Below are 20,070 nucleotides of genomic sequence, written 5' to 3'. Positions count from 1 at the left end.
AGAGTATAAGCAAAAATTTCTGTTTACAACACACTTTTGTTTTAAACTATCTATTGACATAAACATTTTTAAAAAATATACAATTTTTCTATAGCTATACCCAAACTAATGATCTGCCATCTTTGTCCCAGAACTTCTAATTCAGAATGTAAGAAAAATAATTCCTCACATGCACTGGTATAGAATGGGAAAAATATACCCTGGGATTAGACTTTTCTGTCCAGGAACTAAACTCATTTCTGTCCATACATAAAAACTGACTCTTGGGTGAATTTGCCAGAATATAGGATGGGTTCTATTTATCTCACCCGTGACTCAAGTTATGATAACCCTGTGACTTGGGCTATGATTGCCCTGTGACAAGGGCTATAATTTCCCCTGTAACAAGGGCTATGATCATTCCTGTGACTCTAGCTGTGATCATCCCTGTGTCACAGACTATGATCAGCCATGTGATTCAGGCTATGATCACTGCTGTGGCTATAATCACCCATGTGACTCAGGTTTCTATCACCCATCCCCTGTAATAGACTGCCAGCAATGGCACAAAACTAATACATGCATTGTGCCTTTGCTTTGCTGAAGAGTACAAAATAAGGTGCTCTTATGGGTCAGATTAAAAAGGAAACAGGACATGTACCAAAGGCTGAATTACCCTGGAAACATTGCAAGCTCTTTGCAAAGAAGTACTTGATGGGAAAATCTAAATAGTTGTCTACAGAAATAGCAAAAGAAAGGCTCTACTGTAAGCAAGAGGATAGATCATCTTGTGGAAAAGGAAAACACTATAAATTAAGCAGGGAATAAACAATTCTATAGCAAAACATAAAACAACTGTACAGCAAAATTTAAGTGAAAGGTGATACAGCAAATTTCATTTTTAATAATGGAGACATAATAAACCTTTTCATATATGTTTACCCATGAACCCTCAAATGTTCCTTCAGTGCATATTTGTTATTTAGATTTCTACAGGTGCTGATTTGTAAAAAAAAAAACAACAATTTATTACAGCTAACACATTCCCTGAAAGGCTATCCTGAGCCCAAAGTTTGCTTTCATCCTAATCATGTAACGAGCCCTGGGAACAGAATACGTGTCACCTCCCTTCTTTATTTATCTATTTATTTTGGGGGGAAAATCTGTGGGAAATTATTGATTAATACAAGCACCAGCAAATGTGATTTCTTCCATATAATCAGTAACACTAGAGATGACATATCCTACTGGTTACCAACTTATGTTAAGACCCTGAATGAAGGTACCTATATCCTATTGGTTACCCACTAATGCAAAGACACAGAGCGAAGGTACCTTTATCCTTCTGGTTACCCACTTATGTTAAGACACCGAGTGAAGGTACCTATTGGTGCAGCAAAAAGAATTTGTATACTCTTATATATAAATACTCTATTGTCTAATGCTCAATTTGCGTACTACTTAAGTAAATACTCTATGGATACTACTAATTTACTACTCTATGGTCAAACACTCAATCTGGATACTACTTACATAAATACTGTATGGTCTAACACTCAATTTGCATACTACTGATGTAAATACTCTATGGTCAAACAATCAATCTGTATACTTCTTATGTAAATACTCTATGGTCTAACACTCAATTTGCATCATCATCACCACTGGCAGCTCAGTCTCGAGAGACCATGTGAATAGCAGTTGGTGCAGACATACTGGGAAGTCTGAGTTACTGCCGCCAAACTGGCTTCTCCTTGCATCAGCGATTGCTATGCCCTTGCTTAACGTTAGTCTCCAGGTGCCTCGGTCCTCTGCCAGCACTTCCCAGCCGTTGGGTAAAATGTCGCATGCCTTCATGTCCCTCTTGCACACATCCTTGAAACAGAGTGAGTGGTGGCCAGCTCTTCTGGTGACAGTGGCCAGCTGTCCATATAGGATGTTCTTTGGCAGCCTTCCATCCTCCATGTGTTGGATGTGTCCCAGGCATTGAAGGCGGCATTTGATCAGCAGGAAGTACATGCTGGGGGTACTTGCATGCTGCAGGATCTCACTATGTAGGACATGGTATTGCCAGCTGATTTTCAAGATGCGTTTTTGGCACCATATGTGAAGGGGTTGAGCTGGTGCTCTTGCCTTATGTAGGTGCTCCAGGTCTCACTTCCACATAGAAAGGTGCTGAGAACGCAGGCCTGATAGACTTGGATCTTGGTGTGCTCTGTCACCGCATTGTTTTCCCGTTAGTTGTGCCATGATGGTGTTTGCCTTTCCAAGCCTTCTGTCCAGCTCCTCATCAAGCGAAAGTACTGCTGATGGTTGATCCCAGGTAAGTAAAGCTGTTGACTGCTTCCAGGGTGACACTGTCAATTTTGATGGAAGGGGCAATGGTGATATCATGCACACTGACTTTTGTCTTTTCCAGGCTGACAGTGAGCCCAAACTGCTTGCAGGCATCAGCGAAACAGTCTCCCAATCTCTGGATGACATCCTCAGTGTGGGTCACAAGAGCCACGTCATCTGCAAAAAGCATATTCCTGATGAGCACCGACCGCACTTTGGTCTTTGAACGCAGTCATGCCAGGTTGAACAGCCTCTGGTTGGACTGGGTGTGCAGATATACACCATCAGAGGATAAGTTGAAGGCGTAGGACAGGAGCAGGGAGAAGATCCTGAAAAGGGTTGGCGCCAGCACTAAGCCTGCTTTACACCGCTGTTGATTGGGAAGGAGGCTGAGGAGGAGCCATCATACAGTACTGTTCCCTTCATACCAGCATGGAAAGAGATTATCATGCTGCGGAGTTTTAGGGGGCAACTGATCTTACTGAGAAGTTCAAAAAGGGCCTTCCTGCTGACCAGGTCAAAGGCCTTGGTGAGGTCAATAAACATCATGTAGAGTGGTTGACCTTGCTCTCTGCCCTTCTCTTGGAATTGTCATAGAGAGAAGACCATGTCTGTCATCGACCTGTTTGCTCTGAAGCCGCACTGGGATTCTGGGTACATACGGTCCGCCAGCAGCTGCAACCTGTTGAGTATGATGCAGGCATACACTTTGCCAATGATGCTTAGGAGTGAGATCCCTCTGTAATTATTACAGTTACTGCAGTTGCCCTTGTTTTTGCAAAGGGTCACAATCATGGCATTGCGCAGGTCTTGGGGGGACTGCTCCTTCTTCCCAGCAGAGGCAAAGTAGCTCATGCAGCGGCTGAAGCAATATTGGTTTCCCATGTTTGATAGCTTCAGGCAGGATGCTGTCACTACCTGATGCTTTGTCGTTTGGGAGGGAGTAGACTGCTTTGCTGAGCTCCTCTAAGGTGGGCACTTTGTCGAGTTCCTCCATGGTGGGCAATTTCTTGATGCTGCTAAGTGCTGCATAGGTGACTGAGAGTATAGCTCTGAGTAGTGTTCCACCCATCACAGTCAGTGATCTTCTCTCCCGTCAGAGATTTCAGGGAGGCGCTGCCTTGTGGATATCTTCGAGAGAAGAAAAGGCTCCGGGAGTAAACCCAGTCAGAAAATCTGGAGTGGAGCCCCTAAGGCTGCTGGGTGTCAACTATGACTTCCTTCTGGCAGGTTCTGCATCCAAACTGGTGCCAAATGTCAGCATTCCTTTGGACCCCACCAGCAAGGATGAGAGGGGGATCCTGACGTCTGGGCAGCTCAGGATCTCCATACTCCACGCCCAGGCTTGCACCCTGAAGAGGTCACTCCAGTCTTGCTATTGAGTAAACAACATGGAAGCTGGCAGTTTATGGGTTATAAGTCCCACCTGACTGGCATAGGGAAGGGGTGCCATGGGTCAGCTTCGATGATGGGAGGGATCATCATGTCCCACTGACCGACTACTGCCTGCCTCAAGCCGGGCGGCCCCCGGTCAGTAAGGTGTTGACCCGCCACTGTCTGCCTGCTCCTGTGGGTGTCTGGAGCTCAGTGTGATGCTCAGCATGACAAGCAGATGGTAATTCCACACCAGAAACAAGAAACCAATAAAGAAAACTCTAGCTCTTCGATTTGCAAGCTGGAATGTGCGCACCATGTGCACAGGCATCTCTGATGACCTTAGAGAGGTGGACGACACCAGGAAGACAGCCATCATCGATAGAGAACTCACCAGACTAAATATCAGCATAGCTACCCTCCAGGAAACCAGGCCTGCCTCTAGTGACTCCCTCAGAGAGGAAAACGACACCTTCTTTTGGAAGGGTCGAGAACCTGAGGATCCCTGCCAGCACAGAGTGGGCTTTGCCATCAAAAACAACCTCCTGGCCTCGGCTGAGCCTGCCACAGGGGCCAATGAGTGTCTCTTGTCCATCCTACCTCAACACTGCTGCAGGTCCTGTCAACATCCTCAGTGTCTATGCCCCCACCCTCACATCTTCAGAAGACAAAAAGGATCAGGTTTATGGGCAACTGGATGAACAGATCAAAGGATGCCACAAACACAAGCCACTATTCTTCCTTCGCGACTTTAGTGCCAGAGTAGGTGCGGACCAAGAGTCACGGCCTACCTGCCTCGGACATCATGGCACTGGAAAGACCAACGAAAACAGCAGAGACTGTTTAAGCTGTGCACCTACCATGACCTGTGCATCACAAATACCTTCTTCAAGTGTAAGCCACAACACAAAGTGTCATGGAAACACCCCAGGTCTCATCGCTGGCATCAGCTCGACTTGGTCATCACCAGGCGCTCTGCCCTTAACAGAGTCCTCTCCACAGAACCTACCACAGTGCAGACTGCGATTCTGACCATGCCCTCATGAGCAGCAGGGTGCGAATACTGCCACACACACTACATCGCTCAAAACCAAAAGGACACCCTCGCATAAACACTGCGCAGATGTTGGTCCCCTCCAAGGTGGAGGAGTATGCATCCGCCCTGGACCAGGCTCTCCAGGACCTGCCAGAGCATGATGCCACAGCCAAGTGGAACGCCATGATGGGTGCCAACACACCCATGTCCATCTTCGGCAAGAAGATACAGCCTAGCCAGGACTGGTTCAATCCACATCTATCAAGGATGGAACCAATAATCGAAGACAAACAAAAAGCCTTCATAGCTTACAAAAAAAGCCCTAATGAACAGACACTTGCTGCTCTCAGAAGTGCCCGAAGCAACACCCAATGCATCGCTTGACAGTGCGTGAACGAGTACTGGCAACAACTGTGTGAAAGAATCCAGCACAGTGCCGAGCCCTACAGTGAAAGGGTCCCCCCCACCCCCGAAATCTCTAACGTGAGAGATCACTGACTGTGAGCAACAGATGGTCAGATGGGTGGAACACTACTCAGGGCTATACTCCCGAGAAACGTCAATTTACATACTACTGATGTAAATACTCTATGGTCAAACACTCAATTTGTATACTACTTATGTAAATACTCTATGGTCTAATGTTCAATTTGCATACTATTTATGTAAATACTCTATGGTCTAATGCTAAATTCACATACTATTTATGTAAATACTCTATGGTCTAACACTCAATTTGCATACTATTTATGTAAATACTCTATGGTCTTTCACTCAATTTGTATACTACTTATGCAAGTAACTCTATGGGCCAATACTCAATTTTTTATACTAACACTTCACTATTTTTATCATCAAAAATATTAAATGCTGTAAAGATCTAATTATCATGATGCACCAATAAGCAACTTGCTCGACATTTGTGCCAGATTTGGTTGGAATACCTTTTACAGTTTAAGAGCCATGCTCTGGAAACAGAAATGATTTTATGGCTAGTCAGATGGACATAGTGATAATTATATACTACATCCCCACTCCTGTAATGTATCATTGAGGCATAAAAAGATAATCCTGCAGGATAACAAGTATCTGTTACATCATGGCAGAGACAGACACAAGAATTGCCCACTATACTATGAGGCAGTTAGATTATAACGATTATAATGTAGCAGACTACTTGGGTGTAGACCAGTAAAACCCTCTATACTGAGACAGTGAAGCAAACTACAGAGATTGTAATGTAGCACACATCTGGGTGTAGGCCATTAAAACCCTCTATGCTATGAGGTAGTAAGGTAGATCATAAAGATTATAATGTAGCACACTATTTGGATGTAAACCATTTAAAATAAAGTGCAATAAATTTAAAACAAACCACAATAAACCATTTCAACTTTTCTGGTTAAAACATAATCTTCTAACAAGCTAGAACAAATGCACTGGTTTTCATTTAGATACAGACTTTAATAACTGATATATCCTCAAATCTGACAAATCAAAAATTGTAACACACGGGATCTGTAGGAGTTTAACCAAAAGTGTAACCCTCATGTAGAAATACATTTTAAGGAGAAAGCATCTGTCTTCACTCCTTGTTATACCTTTGTATATTAAAAAATAGCACATAAATTGACTATTAAAATGTAAAACATTTTAATTTTCTAAAATGAAAATCTTACCCAGAAACTAAGAGGGACTTGTCATGTTCTCTAAATTTATAAAACAATGATTATTAAAAGGACAAATGAGACATTGCTGCACCTAAAGAGCCTCAAAAGAGATGGTTTAGTAACAAATTATAGAATGGTTAAACTTTGTCTACTGGATAGAATGGGATTGCATAGATCATATAAATGCATGCCCCACGAAAAAGAAAACTAAATTATGAAGAAACAACTCAGAGGAACTCCATTTCTGCACAAGATGTCAAGACAAAAATTAAGTTACTAATATATTCTTTCATTTTTGTACATTTCTGAATAAAATCCAATCCTTTAATTGTATGTTTAGATGCACCAAAACTATCTTATTTATTTTACACACTAACATAAACACAACAGATAAACAAATAGTCATAGGTCGCCTAATCGCATTTGAACCAAATATGTGAAAGTGTTAGTTGCTGTTGTTGTAGGGTTTAATGCCATTATTCAGCACACAATAAGCTATATATGGCGACCAGTATTAATGTGGAGGAAGAACCCAGGAAAACCCCAGAAAGAACCATCGACCCATGACCCACTTGGGGCCTCGAAATCATTAGTGGAAGTGACCCTAATAGAAATAGCTGAATCACACCTGTTTCGTAACATTCATCACCAGTTAGCAAATTTAACGGAAAAATGACAGATATCATATTGCTGATTTTCTTAGAGACAATAATAGGATGCAATAACTCATTGGCTCAATTGGTGTAGTGATACCTAGAAGAGATGACCCCCATCATTTTTCCAATTATCTGAACTGATACAAAACATGATTTTTGTTTTCATGCGGGAGGTCACAAGTTCAAACCACGGCTGAGTCATAACAAAGATTTATAAAAATGGTATAAGCAGCTGTCTTGCATGGTGCTCAGCATAAAGAGGTCTGTGTAAGGACTGGTCGGCCTGGGGTCAGGACAATGTGACTGGAAAACTGAAAGCTACGTAAAAAAAATCCATCCAAATCCAACTGAATGAAACACAGGATCAATGTTAAACTTGTTTATATCTTGTTTATATAATGGGGAAGTTAATAACAATTATTTGAAGGCCATGGTCTGCATATTCATGACTGCATATCAGTCTGTTAGAATTAAAAAAAGTTTACAACCCCCTCAACAAAAAAATACTGCAAAAAAAATATGTAATTTAAATTAATGTTCATTGTATCTTTGATTCATTTCAATGTACATGAGAAAGGAGGAGACCTTTGACACTTTTCAAATGAACTTGGGGGAGAGGAAGTCCTCAAACTCATTTCAAGTGATCTAAGAGACTGGGAGCACTCTGTATCCTTCCAAGGGAACTGAAGTTGAGGGAGCCCTCTGATGCCCTTCAATGGATCAGGAGGAAGGAAGCCCTTTGACTCCTTTCAAGGGACCTGGGGGACTGACAGTCTTTTGACTTCTTTCGTGGAACCAGGGAAGATGGAGCCAAAATGTATACCCCCTTTTGAACACAGTTTCCACATCAACAAATAATGAACAAAGTTTGTTGGGTTTTCCACCAAGAAGTTTTGGAGAGGTTAGTATTTCAGACAGATTACTGGATGCAGTGAAGACTACTCCTATCAAACTATCCCTTAAACCAATGCATGGGAAAAATAGGACAGGTTATGAGGAAGTTATGAGAACATCCAGTAGACAAAGCCTGTGACCATTCTGTTTTCTCCTCTTATACCATTAATCTTATTTAGGTTATTTAGTCCTACCTGTTTGAGGTGGATGATTATGATGATGATGATGGTGATGATAAGGAGGAAGATTTGGGTGAGAAGACTTCCTGGAAGATGGTGGAGTGATGGAAGACGATCCTACAGAACACATACTACTGTTGCTGTCAAAATTTGATGATGATGTCATGCTGTTGTGACCTGAATCTGTTTCATATGGGTGACCATGGTTACTATTGACACTTCCTGTTGACTCTGTTGACCCCATTGATCCTGCAGAAAAAAAAATAGTCATTTATTAGATTATGGATTGCAAAAATCACTTGTCTCACCAACAGTCTGAGCACTGAATGCACCCTCCCTGTTAGAATCTTCATGTTGACAACAGTGAAAAAGACACTATTGTTACCAGGAAGTGGTATTTAACTCTCACTATCTACTAATGCATCTTGGTCAAAAATCAACAAGACATATTACATAAATATCTTTATATTTATCTTGATCACGTAGATCAAAATAAGTACCAGGAATACAGTACGCATTACAAATTTTGTGCTAAATAATTTCTGACTGGGGATTATAATACTTTATAATAAAGCACATATAAATCACTGTAACATCAATGTTCAAAGCAAGAGTCACAAGAAGGGACTGAAACTCTACCAGCTGAAAAGAATTTCTTGGAATCCACAATATGTGAATTTCTTCTTTCCATTTTTTCTTTTTTTTACTGCTCAGATATTTTTGAAAACTTTACCATACTCAATTTGATGATAAAAATATTTTATATGTTTATCAAAAGAAAATGCAATACAAAATTCTTATGGAATTCTTTTTTTTATGACACTGCGTACTTACTTTTAATTGGCACCATCTGTTCATTATTGTTCTGAGGTCCCATTAAAAGCCAATGCATACATACAAATAAAATTCTTTGTCATAGCCTTAGACAAATACACCATGTTATCATTTAGGACCAGCTACATTAGTCTTTCAGTAAAAACCCAGTGTCAATCTGACCAACTGTTCACGAGAAATAGTGACAAGATTTTCAAGATGCCTGCCATGGTGGCTGGGTTGAACTTCAAAGAAGCATCATTTTTGTTTAGGGCCAACTATATATCACAAATCTTTTAGTGAAAATCCCATGTCAACACAATAATCATTTTTGGAAGAGTATCGATAACAAGATTTTCAAGATGACCGTTGTGGGGGCCATATTGGATAATGAAGGGTACCCCATGTTCATTTAGTAACTACTAGACCCTGAGATGAATGTATATGAAAAGTTTTATGGCAATCTTCCCAGTAGTTTAGAAGTAATTGTAATAACTCAAGCCACTGGATGGATGCCAGCCAAAAGACAATTACATATACTCATCTGGTCTTTCTATTGGTATAGCTAATAAAGTGTGCTGGATCTTAGATTGTTGCTGAACTAAAATCAGAATGTGGCGGTGTCACTGTGCCCACCCATAAAAACACCTAAATGGTGTCCATGCAATAACCTGAATATATATATATGGAACTGCTAAGCTAGAACAAGATAATCAGAACAGGAAATAAAAAAAAAGGGAACCTATCTATTTGTATTGTGATTTTTGAATTAAAAGAGGAAAGCTGAAGTGCAGGCATACATAGTACATGTCTTTTCATGCATACAATAAATTAAATATTTGTCCATTGCAAAGCTACATGTCATGAAGAGATTTTTACATACAATGTCAATTATTATTTTGTCTTTTACAAATTTACTTATTCATACTTTTCAAGGTTCACTGAGAGTGAGAGAAGGTTTAAATTGTATTGTTTGCCACATAAAAATATTGTCTATAAAACAATGATGAAAATGTTCAAAAAAACATTAGATGCCTAATATACATTTCATTCAATCTATTGTTTGCAATTCCATGTAACTGATATGTAAAGCATAAAGATTACATGCATTCTTACCAGTGCGACTAGGTTTTCGATGCTGGTATGCTATATTGCACAGGCTTACAACAGATGAGCTTTCAGAAGAGAGGTGGACAGGATTTTGTTTTACATGACGTGGTGATTGGGGCGGACGTCGCCCTGATAAATTGGGACTAGTAACAGGGGGAAGTGGGACTTTGGGATCATGTGGACGAACTTTGTCACTTAATGCCATCAACTTCCTTGTGTTCTCCACTGTCCCAGCACCTAGGAAAGGAGATGGAGAGTGAGGTCATGCGAGTGATATTGCTGTAAGCCAATTCATTATAGTAACATAAAGGCATTTCCTAAGTAGAATGAAATGATGAAAATTTGCAGAAGATTATCAAATTGAAGTGCATGAATGGAATATACAAAAGACATGAGAGGAATGACAATGTAATTCAGAAACTTGGAACTGGCATAGATTCATGCTGGTCATTTTCACTGTCACTGGAATAACTAAGTATTGAAACAAACTGTTGCTAGCAAGATTTTTAGGTAAATTAGGTCTGCAAAACTTTCAAAATTACCTATTTATCCAAGAACAATAAGTTCATAAAATGTAAAAATCTAAATTTTCCAATTTTTTTAAATTCTGGGCAATGGAGAGAAAATTTTACCTGCCCAGCATAATATTTAACCTGTCTTCAACTGCAGGTCAAGGAATTTTTCCATCTCTTTAAATGCATGGGTTCTACATAAACTTGTCAGTTAAACTGCAGATATCAAGTGCTGCAATTTGTTTTGTTTCAATAACAAGCCAAGTATTTTAAACAGTAACACTGAAAATTACCTGAAAGAACTGCTTACTTCTGCAAACATTACCTTCACTATATCTTTCTATACTGAGTATGAATTAACTGTATTAGCGTAAAATAATCTGCAGTATAAAATAACAGTAAAGCAAGAAAAGATATAAAAATTGTGTGCAGCTTGGTAAACATAGTGAGCTAGTTTTAAAAGTATTAAAAAGTGATTTACATAAAAAATATTTAGTTTTCAGGTAATTAGCAGAGCCAAAGAGGAATTTTATTCTTGCTATAAATGATTTTTTTAAAACATAAAATGAAATTAGATTTCTTCAATTAGAAAAGAACACATATCAAAGTCATTCTAACAATAATTTTGTCCAAGGAATGATATTTTCACCTTATTAAACACCACATACATGGATTTAATTACTCATATTTTAATATAAAAATCATCTCAACCTAATTACTACTGTATTAGTTTTGTCATCCTTTTTACTCAGTTCATAAGTCTATCTTGTTATCCTTACTAAAGTGTTGCAAAGCTTGCAAGGTAGAGGACATGCAAACAAGCAAACATGTCATTTTTTAAACATTGGAAGCTAAATAAAAGAATTTAAAGTGCTATCTATATATCAATCATAAAGTATAAATGTCTGTAAAAAAAAGTCATTCTGATATAAACAAACATATCTTGAGAATTAATTTAGATAGAAATATGTTGTAGAATAGGTTCATTGTAAGATGGTTAAAGTTCAGCTTCAAGTAAATATTAAAGTACAGAAATCCATAGATGTTGGTTTACTGATGAAATGTCTTCTTTTTTTAGAAGATACTAAACATGATTTTGGTTAGTACAGATCTCTTAGATAACTCTTACCAAATTTGGGTCCTGTATACACTGGTCTTTTGTCATCTGTCAAGCTCGAATTGCTGGATGAACTTGCAATTGAGGGCGTGGATTCACACTTCTTAGCTAGAACAAAAATACCATACATCCTTTACTGACTTTTGAGATGAGTCCAAATTCTGACAACCAAGACCCCGATCTTCCATTGCATAATGTACTGGCAGATCTGGGTCTGTGTAGTATGCAGACGGACTCTACTAGTAAGCAAGTATGTACAGCACTTGACTTCAGGGATTATGTAGTAATTGATCAAGTACTATAGAGCTATCCTTCAAAATTTCATAATGGATGCTGAAATTTTTTCTTAGACTAATGCAAGTCTAATTCTCAAGCAAATAAACTGTTTTGAACAGGAATATTACATGATTGTGAAAATATAAAATTAATGAAACTTACTGTACAACAATTTATGCCACAAGTTACATGGAACAATCTAGCATACTTTATATTAATATAAATCTGAATACTTTGTGTAAAGAACACTACCATAAGAATATTATTTATGATGTGACATACTTTGTATTACTCAATGACACTGCTTCAATATAGCAAATTTTAAAGACTGACATACAATTTCAGTGAAGTAATCTTGTGACCCTAAAAAGATGTTGGCATTTTTTTTAAAAGTATGGTTCCATTTTATTCCTAAGGTCATCTGTCAGGAAATACTTACACAGGGATAGATCTGCTTGTGTTTTCTGGCAGATATGGGTCTCTGTTGTTTACGGTTTGACTCCACTTATATGAGTACAATAGATGTGAATTGTTGAATTTTGAATTACAGAAAATTTTAAAGCTGAATGCACTGAGGATTAAAATGTTGTCACATTTAAGCCAGAAAAGTCTTTGTGTAGGGTCACTTCGACCTTTCTTCGTTCATCTCCCCCATGTCAGTGTAAACTTCAAAGGGACAGCATTCCGGCCCAGGGAAATTGACCGGGGTATCTTAACATGGTCCTTAGAAAGTAAACATTTAAGCTACCAACCCTAACCGCTTGGTAGGAACCTATGTCCACTTATCATTTTTTCAAAGGGAAATTCTCAAGCACTGTTGTTCACATTCTGAGCTGTCTAAACCTGATGAAAGGAATTATTTCTTTGGGAAAAATTAGGGCCCGGTGCCTATGATTGGGCAGAACAAATTAGGGCATACACTTTAGAGCAATCAGACTTTAAAGTGATGACCCTAGTTGAAATTCTTTAGCTGGAAATTTCCGAGAAGAGGAAACTTAGTCTCGACTCCAGGGAGGCATAAAGAAATTAGTGCTTTCCTCGTGAAACAAGGAAGGAACCAGGTGGTCGTCATGTAAAAAGAAAGACATGTTTAGTGCTAGGACACACAAGTCCTGAAAGAAAACAGTGATAAGGAACAGCTTTCTGAGAAAGAGATGAGACATACTGGAGACAGAAGTGTGGGGAAAGAAAGAAGGATGAGGTCAGAATAAAAGGACCAGGAAGTCCATGAAGGGGCAAAGAATAGAGCTTAGGAAGGATGAACTAGGAGATGATATACGGTCAGACAAGAAGGTGATTTAAATCACTTGTGAACATTGTGCACTTTTCCCCTCTCGTTATGATGATGAAATAAATCCAAATTTGATATACCTGTTAAATTCTAATGATATAATCTAACTTGAATTGGAATTGCCGTTATTAATTTGTTCTAATCAAATCTGTTATTTTCTTGTCAAAGGGAGCTCGTATTGTTTTATTTCTTAGTTTTCTGATGAAATTCCATTCTTCTTTCACTCCCACCAGGCTATAATATCGAGGGAGGGCATCCTCTAGATAATGCCAGCCAAACCCAATTAACCACCCCTCTTACTAAGAGGGCGACGTTACAATAGAGTACCAAATTTGCTTCTTAAATAGTTCATGTTTGCCAAATTCTACCAAATAAAGTCAACAGTCTTGCTAAATACAGAGCTTGAAAAATAATACTTAATGCTGAAAAACTGAAAGTGTGGGCATTGAATCACAGACAAGATTCTGAGGTATATTCCTTCTGGCAGTGGGCAATGGAGAACACATAGCAAACAATTTCCAAAACATACCTGGTGGTTCACACTGGTGTGAGAGTTCAATCAGTTTATCTTCATCTCTGTTCACTGGCATATTGCTGAGGTACGACCTTACACGTCGTGTCATCTGAGCCTCCTCAAACATTTTACGTGCATTGGGAATTGCTGAGCCACGACGGTTTTTTGTTCGCTTCATAGTTGCCATTCCTGAGAGCCATGAACTGTCATACATACTTGGGGTGCCTAGATACATTGTGCTGACATCCTAAACAAATTATTACATTGAATACTTAAATTTATAAGTACAAAATAATAAAGGTGAGCAAAAAGAATAACATTTACCATCAATTAACAGAATTTCTCATTTTCTTTAAATAGCTAATTTGAAACAATCAAAATTCAATAGCTACTAATGCTGACAAATTAAGATCATACGATTTATATACATGACAATCATTATGATAAAAAAGCATATTTCAGACAAATATCTTGAATCTCTTGATGTTATGAGTGTTATGAAACAGTCAACTGAAATGCAGCGAAATTTGGGTTGAATGATATCCTAGTATAAAAGGCTTTCCTACAACATATTTGAATACTGAAACAGTACCTCTGATGTGGTCCAACAGGGACATTTTCTTGGAAATTTAAGCATCTTTAAAACAACATTGTAGATCCAAAAACATGCAAAACAAATTAACTTACTCCAAAATCCAACAGAAATTACACATTAAGTCATCATAAAATATCATGCCAAATGAAAAAACTTGTCCTAGAGACTAACACAACTCACATATAAAGTCTTCCTGAAATAACATCATTATAAATTGTTCATTTGAATTATCAGTTATTATGAAAATACTTACCAGCAAATTCCAGAAATTGATGTCCCCAGTTATTGTTGGTCTGATTAGCATTAAGCTGCCTATACAATTTGGTGCATAACAATAATTACAGTTGTTGTTGTGCAAAAACTTATGTGGGTGGCTCAAAAAATTAAGGACTATAACTCCACTAAACGATGCAGAATGCTAACAAATGAACTAAGCCAGGGTCTCTGGATTTGGTTGAAATCTAAAACTAAAGAAATTTATTGTGTGGAAACAAAAGGGGTGGGTTCAACAATTATGTGCTACAAGTCTGCTAAAATATGATTTAGAACAATGCCAAGGTCTCATCAATATCTACCAAATTCCAATAATAATTAAGTGATTTATTGTATGGAAACAAGAGTGGGTGGGTCTAACTATCTGGGCCTATAGCTCTGTTAAATGATGGCACAGAATGATGACAGATGAGCTCAACCAAGGTCCCATCAGTATCAAGTTGCACACCATATTTGGAAAATCTAATAATAATGAGATTTATAATGCGGAAAAGAAGTGGGTGAGTCCTAGAATCAACTGAGGTACCTCAGCTAAACAACGATTTAAATGGCAAGATTTCATCAATATTAAGCTGCAAATAAGTGTTGGATGAAATCCAATAAGAATTAATGAAGTCACTGTGTAGAAATAAAAGTGGTTGAATCTGACAATCAGGGGTAAAAACACTGCAAAACAATGATGCAGAATGGTGACAATTAAATTCATCCAAAAGTCATATTGATATTATTGATATTTTACTGAATAACAAATATGGCTGAAATCCATTAATATGAAAGGGAATTATTATGCAAAACTAGACAAACGGAAGGACAGATGGACAGGTCCAATGAAATGTTTCTTACTTTCTAAAAAAAGCAGGGAACAAAAAGACGACAGGATGAACTTCCTGGTAAACTATGTGTCTTGCAGAACATGAAACAGTCCTTTAGTTTTAAAATAAGGTAGTTGTTGTTGTTGTTATAGGGTTTAATGCCATTTTTCAGCACAAGATAGGCTATACATGGCAGCCAGTATTAATGGTGGAGGAAGAACCCGGGAAAACCCTAGAAAGAACCACCGACCCAAGAGAAGCTACCGGCAAGCTTTCTCACACATCCACTTGGGCCGAGCCCGAGACTCGAACCCATGCAGACAGAGGTGAGATGGCAGTGATCCATGATGGAGAGTGCTTTAGACCACTCGGGGCCCCAAAATAAGGTAGAAAACATGAATTAATATTATCTTTAATAACTTACATATTTGGCTGAACACATGTTACATATATGGCGGACTTCCTTGGCAACCATTCTGAGCTTCTCAAAGTTGATCAACCCATCCACCACAGAATCATTTCCAAGGTCAATGAAAGTTAGATCTTTCTTCACAACAGGAAAAAATGGCAGCTGAAATTGTTGAAGAATTTTTCATGAATATGTTACTTGCATTCATTTTCTATTTCCAAAATGCCTAGATTTAGAATATCATTCCAATGGTTTCTATTTTAAATATTTTAAGATTATGCATTAAAACTTTATGTGTACAAAGCACTGTTTTAAACTGCAGCTGAAAAAGCTAATCAGATCCCCCAGTCACAAAACACCTTGGCTGCAACACTGAACATGCACAAAAATATTAAAAAATGTTCAACTTTCAATAATTTTATTAGCAGTAAGAATCAAAATAATATATGCTACACAGATAATCACAAACTTTTCAAAAAATTTATGGAAAGTCATTTTTAAGCATGGCTTCAAACTTAGGAGTCTTGAATCAAAGTTTAACTGTTGTACTAAGACAGTTTCACGAGTTAAAACATAAAAAGCAAACAATTATACATCTTAGGGAATAGTTAAAAGACCAATTCTACTATGAAATTTTACTTGATGAATGACCTGCGTACTTAACATTTTAAAATCTGTTTAGCATTATAATCTTTACGCCTTTGAGTCGAATCAAACTGTTAATCAGCATTACAATTTTAAAAATTAGTTTACCATTGGTGGCTGCACAAATTCACTGTTGATGAGATTTCTATATTTGGACATGTTTCTTGATGGATCCATCAGCAGTTGCAAATCCTTAAAGATGAAGAAAAAATAACTTGTTCAACAATCAAACATTAATTGTATTAATCTTATATTTTTTTCTTCAATTCTACATCAAGTTCTAACTTAACTGTTATCCACTAAGTATGGAAAGAAAATGTAAATATGTCTTTCAGACCGAGGAAAGTAATTCCTGCATGAAGGAACAACCCTGATTCTAAGGGAGATAACTGCTATGTTGGCTCTATTGTCAGAATCCACTTTTATTGGTGATGCATCAGATGAGGTGATAGAATACGCAAATTCTGACAGTATAACTACTAATATTGTAGGCAAATTTTAAAACGTAGTATAGTTATGCCTATTATAACATATAAAAACTGTTTCCTAAAAACAAACTAGACAACTGCTTCAAAGTTCTGCATCACACTACCCAGAATAATAAACTAGGTAATTCTAAAACAAGGCAGAATCAACTTTGAGTAAATGTGGTGTTGTTGCAGTCTCTTTACTCAAAACTTGACATGGCCCTGGGCAAGAGCAGCGAGAAACTAAAGAGTGGGCTTACTTTGAATGGTCTCAAGCTTTTCCTTTCAAAACTGCTGACATTTGACCAATTAGAAAGCATGTTACCTTCACAAATGTCTTAGAATTCAAAATTACACACTTTTGTATTTTCAAAACTGCATCCTGACATAAATCTTGACTAATATATATCCATATCTGAGTTAATTATATTATAAAAGATTTCTGTGATTTGGTCTGTTATGACTCAATTAAACTCACCTCATATATTTTCTTATATTTATTTGGCAGTTTTTCCCATGTGTTATGTAGGCGACACACAGCATTGTGATTCAGACCACTAATGATAGCAAACATCGTGTTGAAATTTTTACAATCTTTACAATGACCTGAAATGGAAAGGAAATTACAGTTTATCAAACTATATCAATTATAACGCAAATCTGCTGGAAAAAGTCTTTTATAAAAAAACAAATAAAATAAATAAAAACAAAAGAACAAGATAAGTGCAGTTCAACAAGGATGATCCAGCTAATATAATACAACTTAAGTAAAAGTTCAAAGTCAAACAGGTCATAACTTCATTAAATTTTGCTAGAAAATGATAACAAATGAACTTGACATAGCTCTCCTACATGGGAAGCCTTTTGATTTCAATCCATGCAGTCCCCTTCTCAATTTAACTGAAAGAAAATATGTGATGGACATGACATTATAACACTAAATGGATTGGAATGGACTATACTATATGCCCCCAATATACCATATTTACTCACTTACAAGTTGAGTACTGCAAAATGCACAGACTGAGATCTGCTATCACATAATGTGCAGCAGATCTGGGTCTAGTAGTTTGTTAGGAGTAATCAGTACAAAAAAAACAACAATATGGACCCTGATCTCCTTGTGGATTATGCAACCACAGATTAGTGTCTAAGTTGTATGTAGTTGGACTTAAAAACAAGTGTATGTGGTGCAGGCATCAAGGTAGAAAAGGTGAGGAAAAATATACATGGAAATGTATGTTGCACAGTTTGACTTGAGTATTGTACTTATTCCCAAACAAAGATTTTTGATAACAGATCCTGATTACAATGTATTTCACTTTACATATGGTATGATAAACTTTACACTACTACATATGGCATGATATTTTACACTAATAAAAATTACTCAAATTAAGGATAAATTTGAATTTCTTGAGATGGTACATAATGAAACTATTACCTTACTACCATTTGGTAACTAACTTGTAAGATTTTTTCAAATTGCTAAAAGCAGCAACCAACGTACATACGTGTGTGTGTGTGTGTGTACTTGCCATAACATGCAATGCGAAAAACACAATTTTTTTTTTCACTGCCAAACCCCATAACATGTTTTGAACAACACCATTTTCAATAAAATTAGGGAGAAGAAAAAAACATTGACCATCACTATACATGTCTAAAGCATGTAGTCTGTTTTAAAGTTTATACTGCTGATTATCATGAAGTCAATTAAAAGGTAGGCAGTCAAAGATAAGCAACCACAATTTCACAGATTACTTAATTGGCTGAGAACATCTAGAATGATGTCACATCAAGTGTTCTGAACACTGCAGTGGAAGAGCCCATTACCAGTACACTAATTTACATAGGTAAAGTACACTTGGTGGAACAATCCAATTCATTTGAGTTAGATACAATCACAGAGATCACAGAGACATGTTGAGGAACAAACATTATTACATATCAATGGCTTTAATGAGAATAATTGAGCCATCATTATTAAAGATTATTGGCATGTTTTTAATTAGCAGCAACATTTCCTTTGAAGTCAGATTTTACTCCATATATAAAATGCAAAGCACAATCATTATAATTCTTGGAATAGTGAACAAGTGTGGTTCATTTTAAAGTGAAATGTCAAAATTCAGCTGTGATTGAGGAAAAGATAAGCCATATGTAAAACATGAAGTGCAGCAGTAAAGGGGAGCAACTTATTTGTTTGCACACACTGCAAATACCCTACTGACATTTGACATTCTGGAGAGTACAACACAACAACAGCACTCAGCATGTCTGACACTCCCACGCAACAATATAGATGTAGAAAAATCATTTTCTATGCTGAGAAAAATTCAACAGTATTTTCAGGGAAGTCGGAAAAAAAGTACCATCCAGTCTCAAATGGGTACCAATATGAACATAAATGACATCTGTATTACCCTCTATTCTCCAACCCCAAAAAAGAAACTTTAGTCAGCAGCAAAGATTGTAGCTAATTAAGAAAATATTCCACTGCCCAATGGATTTTAAAGATAAAAACATGGCATTTTTATTATTTTTTATTTATTGTTTGTATGTGTGTGTGCGTGCATGCCTGTATGTATGTATGTATGCATAAATGTGACTCTACTGGCAGTAGGCCAAAAATACCATTTTAAACGTTGTTTACTGCACATACCATTTTATAGTTGAAATCTACTAGTTTGAAAATTAAAAGATCTCTTTTTAGAAAATATTTTACCTTAACACATGGTATTTTTACATGGATGAGACCTGCCAGAACCAGTATTCCAACAGTATACTGACTAGTGCAGTGAATCGTGGCTAACCAAACAGGATTAGAATTGTTAAATAACAGATGACATATATATATACAACAAGCTGTTGATTACCTTAATCTTGGAATATGGGGAGTGTAAGGCCAAATGTGGGCTGTTTTTTGGAGGTGTTACAAGTAATAAATGAATAAAAGGTTGTCACGATGTCTTCGGATCCTCTGATGAAGATCAGCCAACGTTTGACTGAGGAAGACAAGATGGAGACTGACCTTAAAAATTATTTTGGAAGATGTAAGTATTTTGATTTTTTCTTCATGTTTAATTGTTATTGTAATGTTCAAGATGT

At 37.3% G+C, this 20,070-nt stretch overlaps 1 protein-coding gene across 13 annotated transcripts in view; it reads right to left on the bottom strand.

Annotated features, from left to right (window-relative positions):
* Nucleotides 1-20,070, bottom strand: part of LOC149772737 (rap guanine nucleotide exchange factor 6-like) — a 314,757-nt gene that overhangs the window by 21,695 nt on the left and 272,992 nt on the right. For 12 of the 13 annotated variants that reach the window (XM_089947349.1, XM_089947357.1, XM_089947356.1 and 9 more), the window contains 7 exons: nucleotides 17,438-17,565; nucleotides 16,601-16,684; nucleotides 15,863-16,009; nucleotides 13,774-14,005; nucleotides 11,690-11,785; nucleotides 10,055-10,285; nucleotides 8,141-8,374 (listed from right to left, as the gene is read on the bottom strand). In XM_089947349.1, coding sequence (XP_089803475.1) covers nucleotides 8,141-8,374; nucleotides 10,055-10,285; nucleotides 11,690-11,785; nucleotides 13,774-14,005; nucleotides 15,863-16,009; nucleotides 16,601-16,684; nucleotides 17,438-17,565 — 1,152 coding nt within the window. The remainder of the gene's footprint in view (nucleotides 1-8,140; nucleotides 8,375-10,054; nucleotides 10,286-11,689; nucleotides 11,786-13,773; nucleotides 14,006-15,862; nucleotides 16,010-16,600; nucleotides 16,685-17,437; nucleotides 17,566-20,070) is intronic. The other variant, XM_089947359.1, reaches the window with a different exon arrangement.

Source organism: Sinohyriopsis cumingii, unplaced genomic scaffold (assembly GCF_028554795.1).
Source record: "Sinohyriopsis cumingii isolate HCF-2022 unplaced genomic scaffold, ASM2855479v2 utg001180l, whole genome shotgun sequence".
Taxonomy (NCBI): domain Eukaryota; kingdom Metazoa; phylum Mollusca; class Bivalvia; order Unionida; family Unionidae; genus Sinohyriopsis; species Sinohyriopsis cumingii.
The sequence above is the reverse complement of the archived record's forward strand: the minus strand, read 5'-3'. Positions and strand labels throughout refer to the sequence as shown.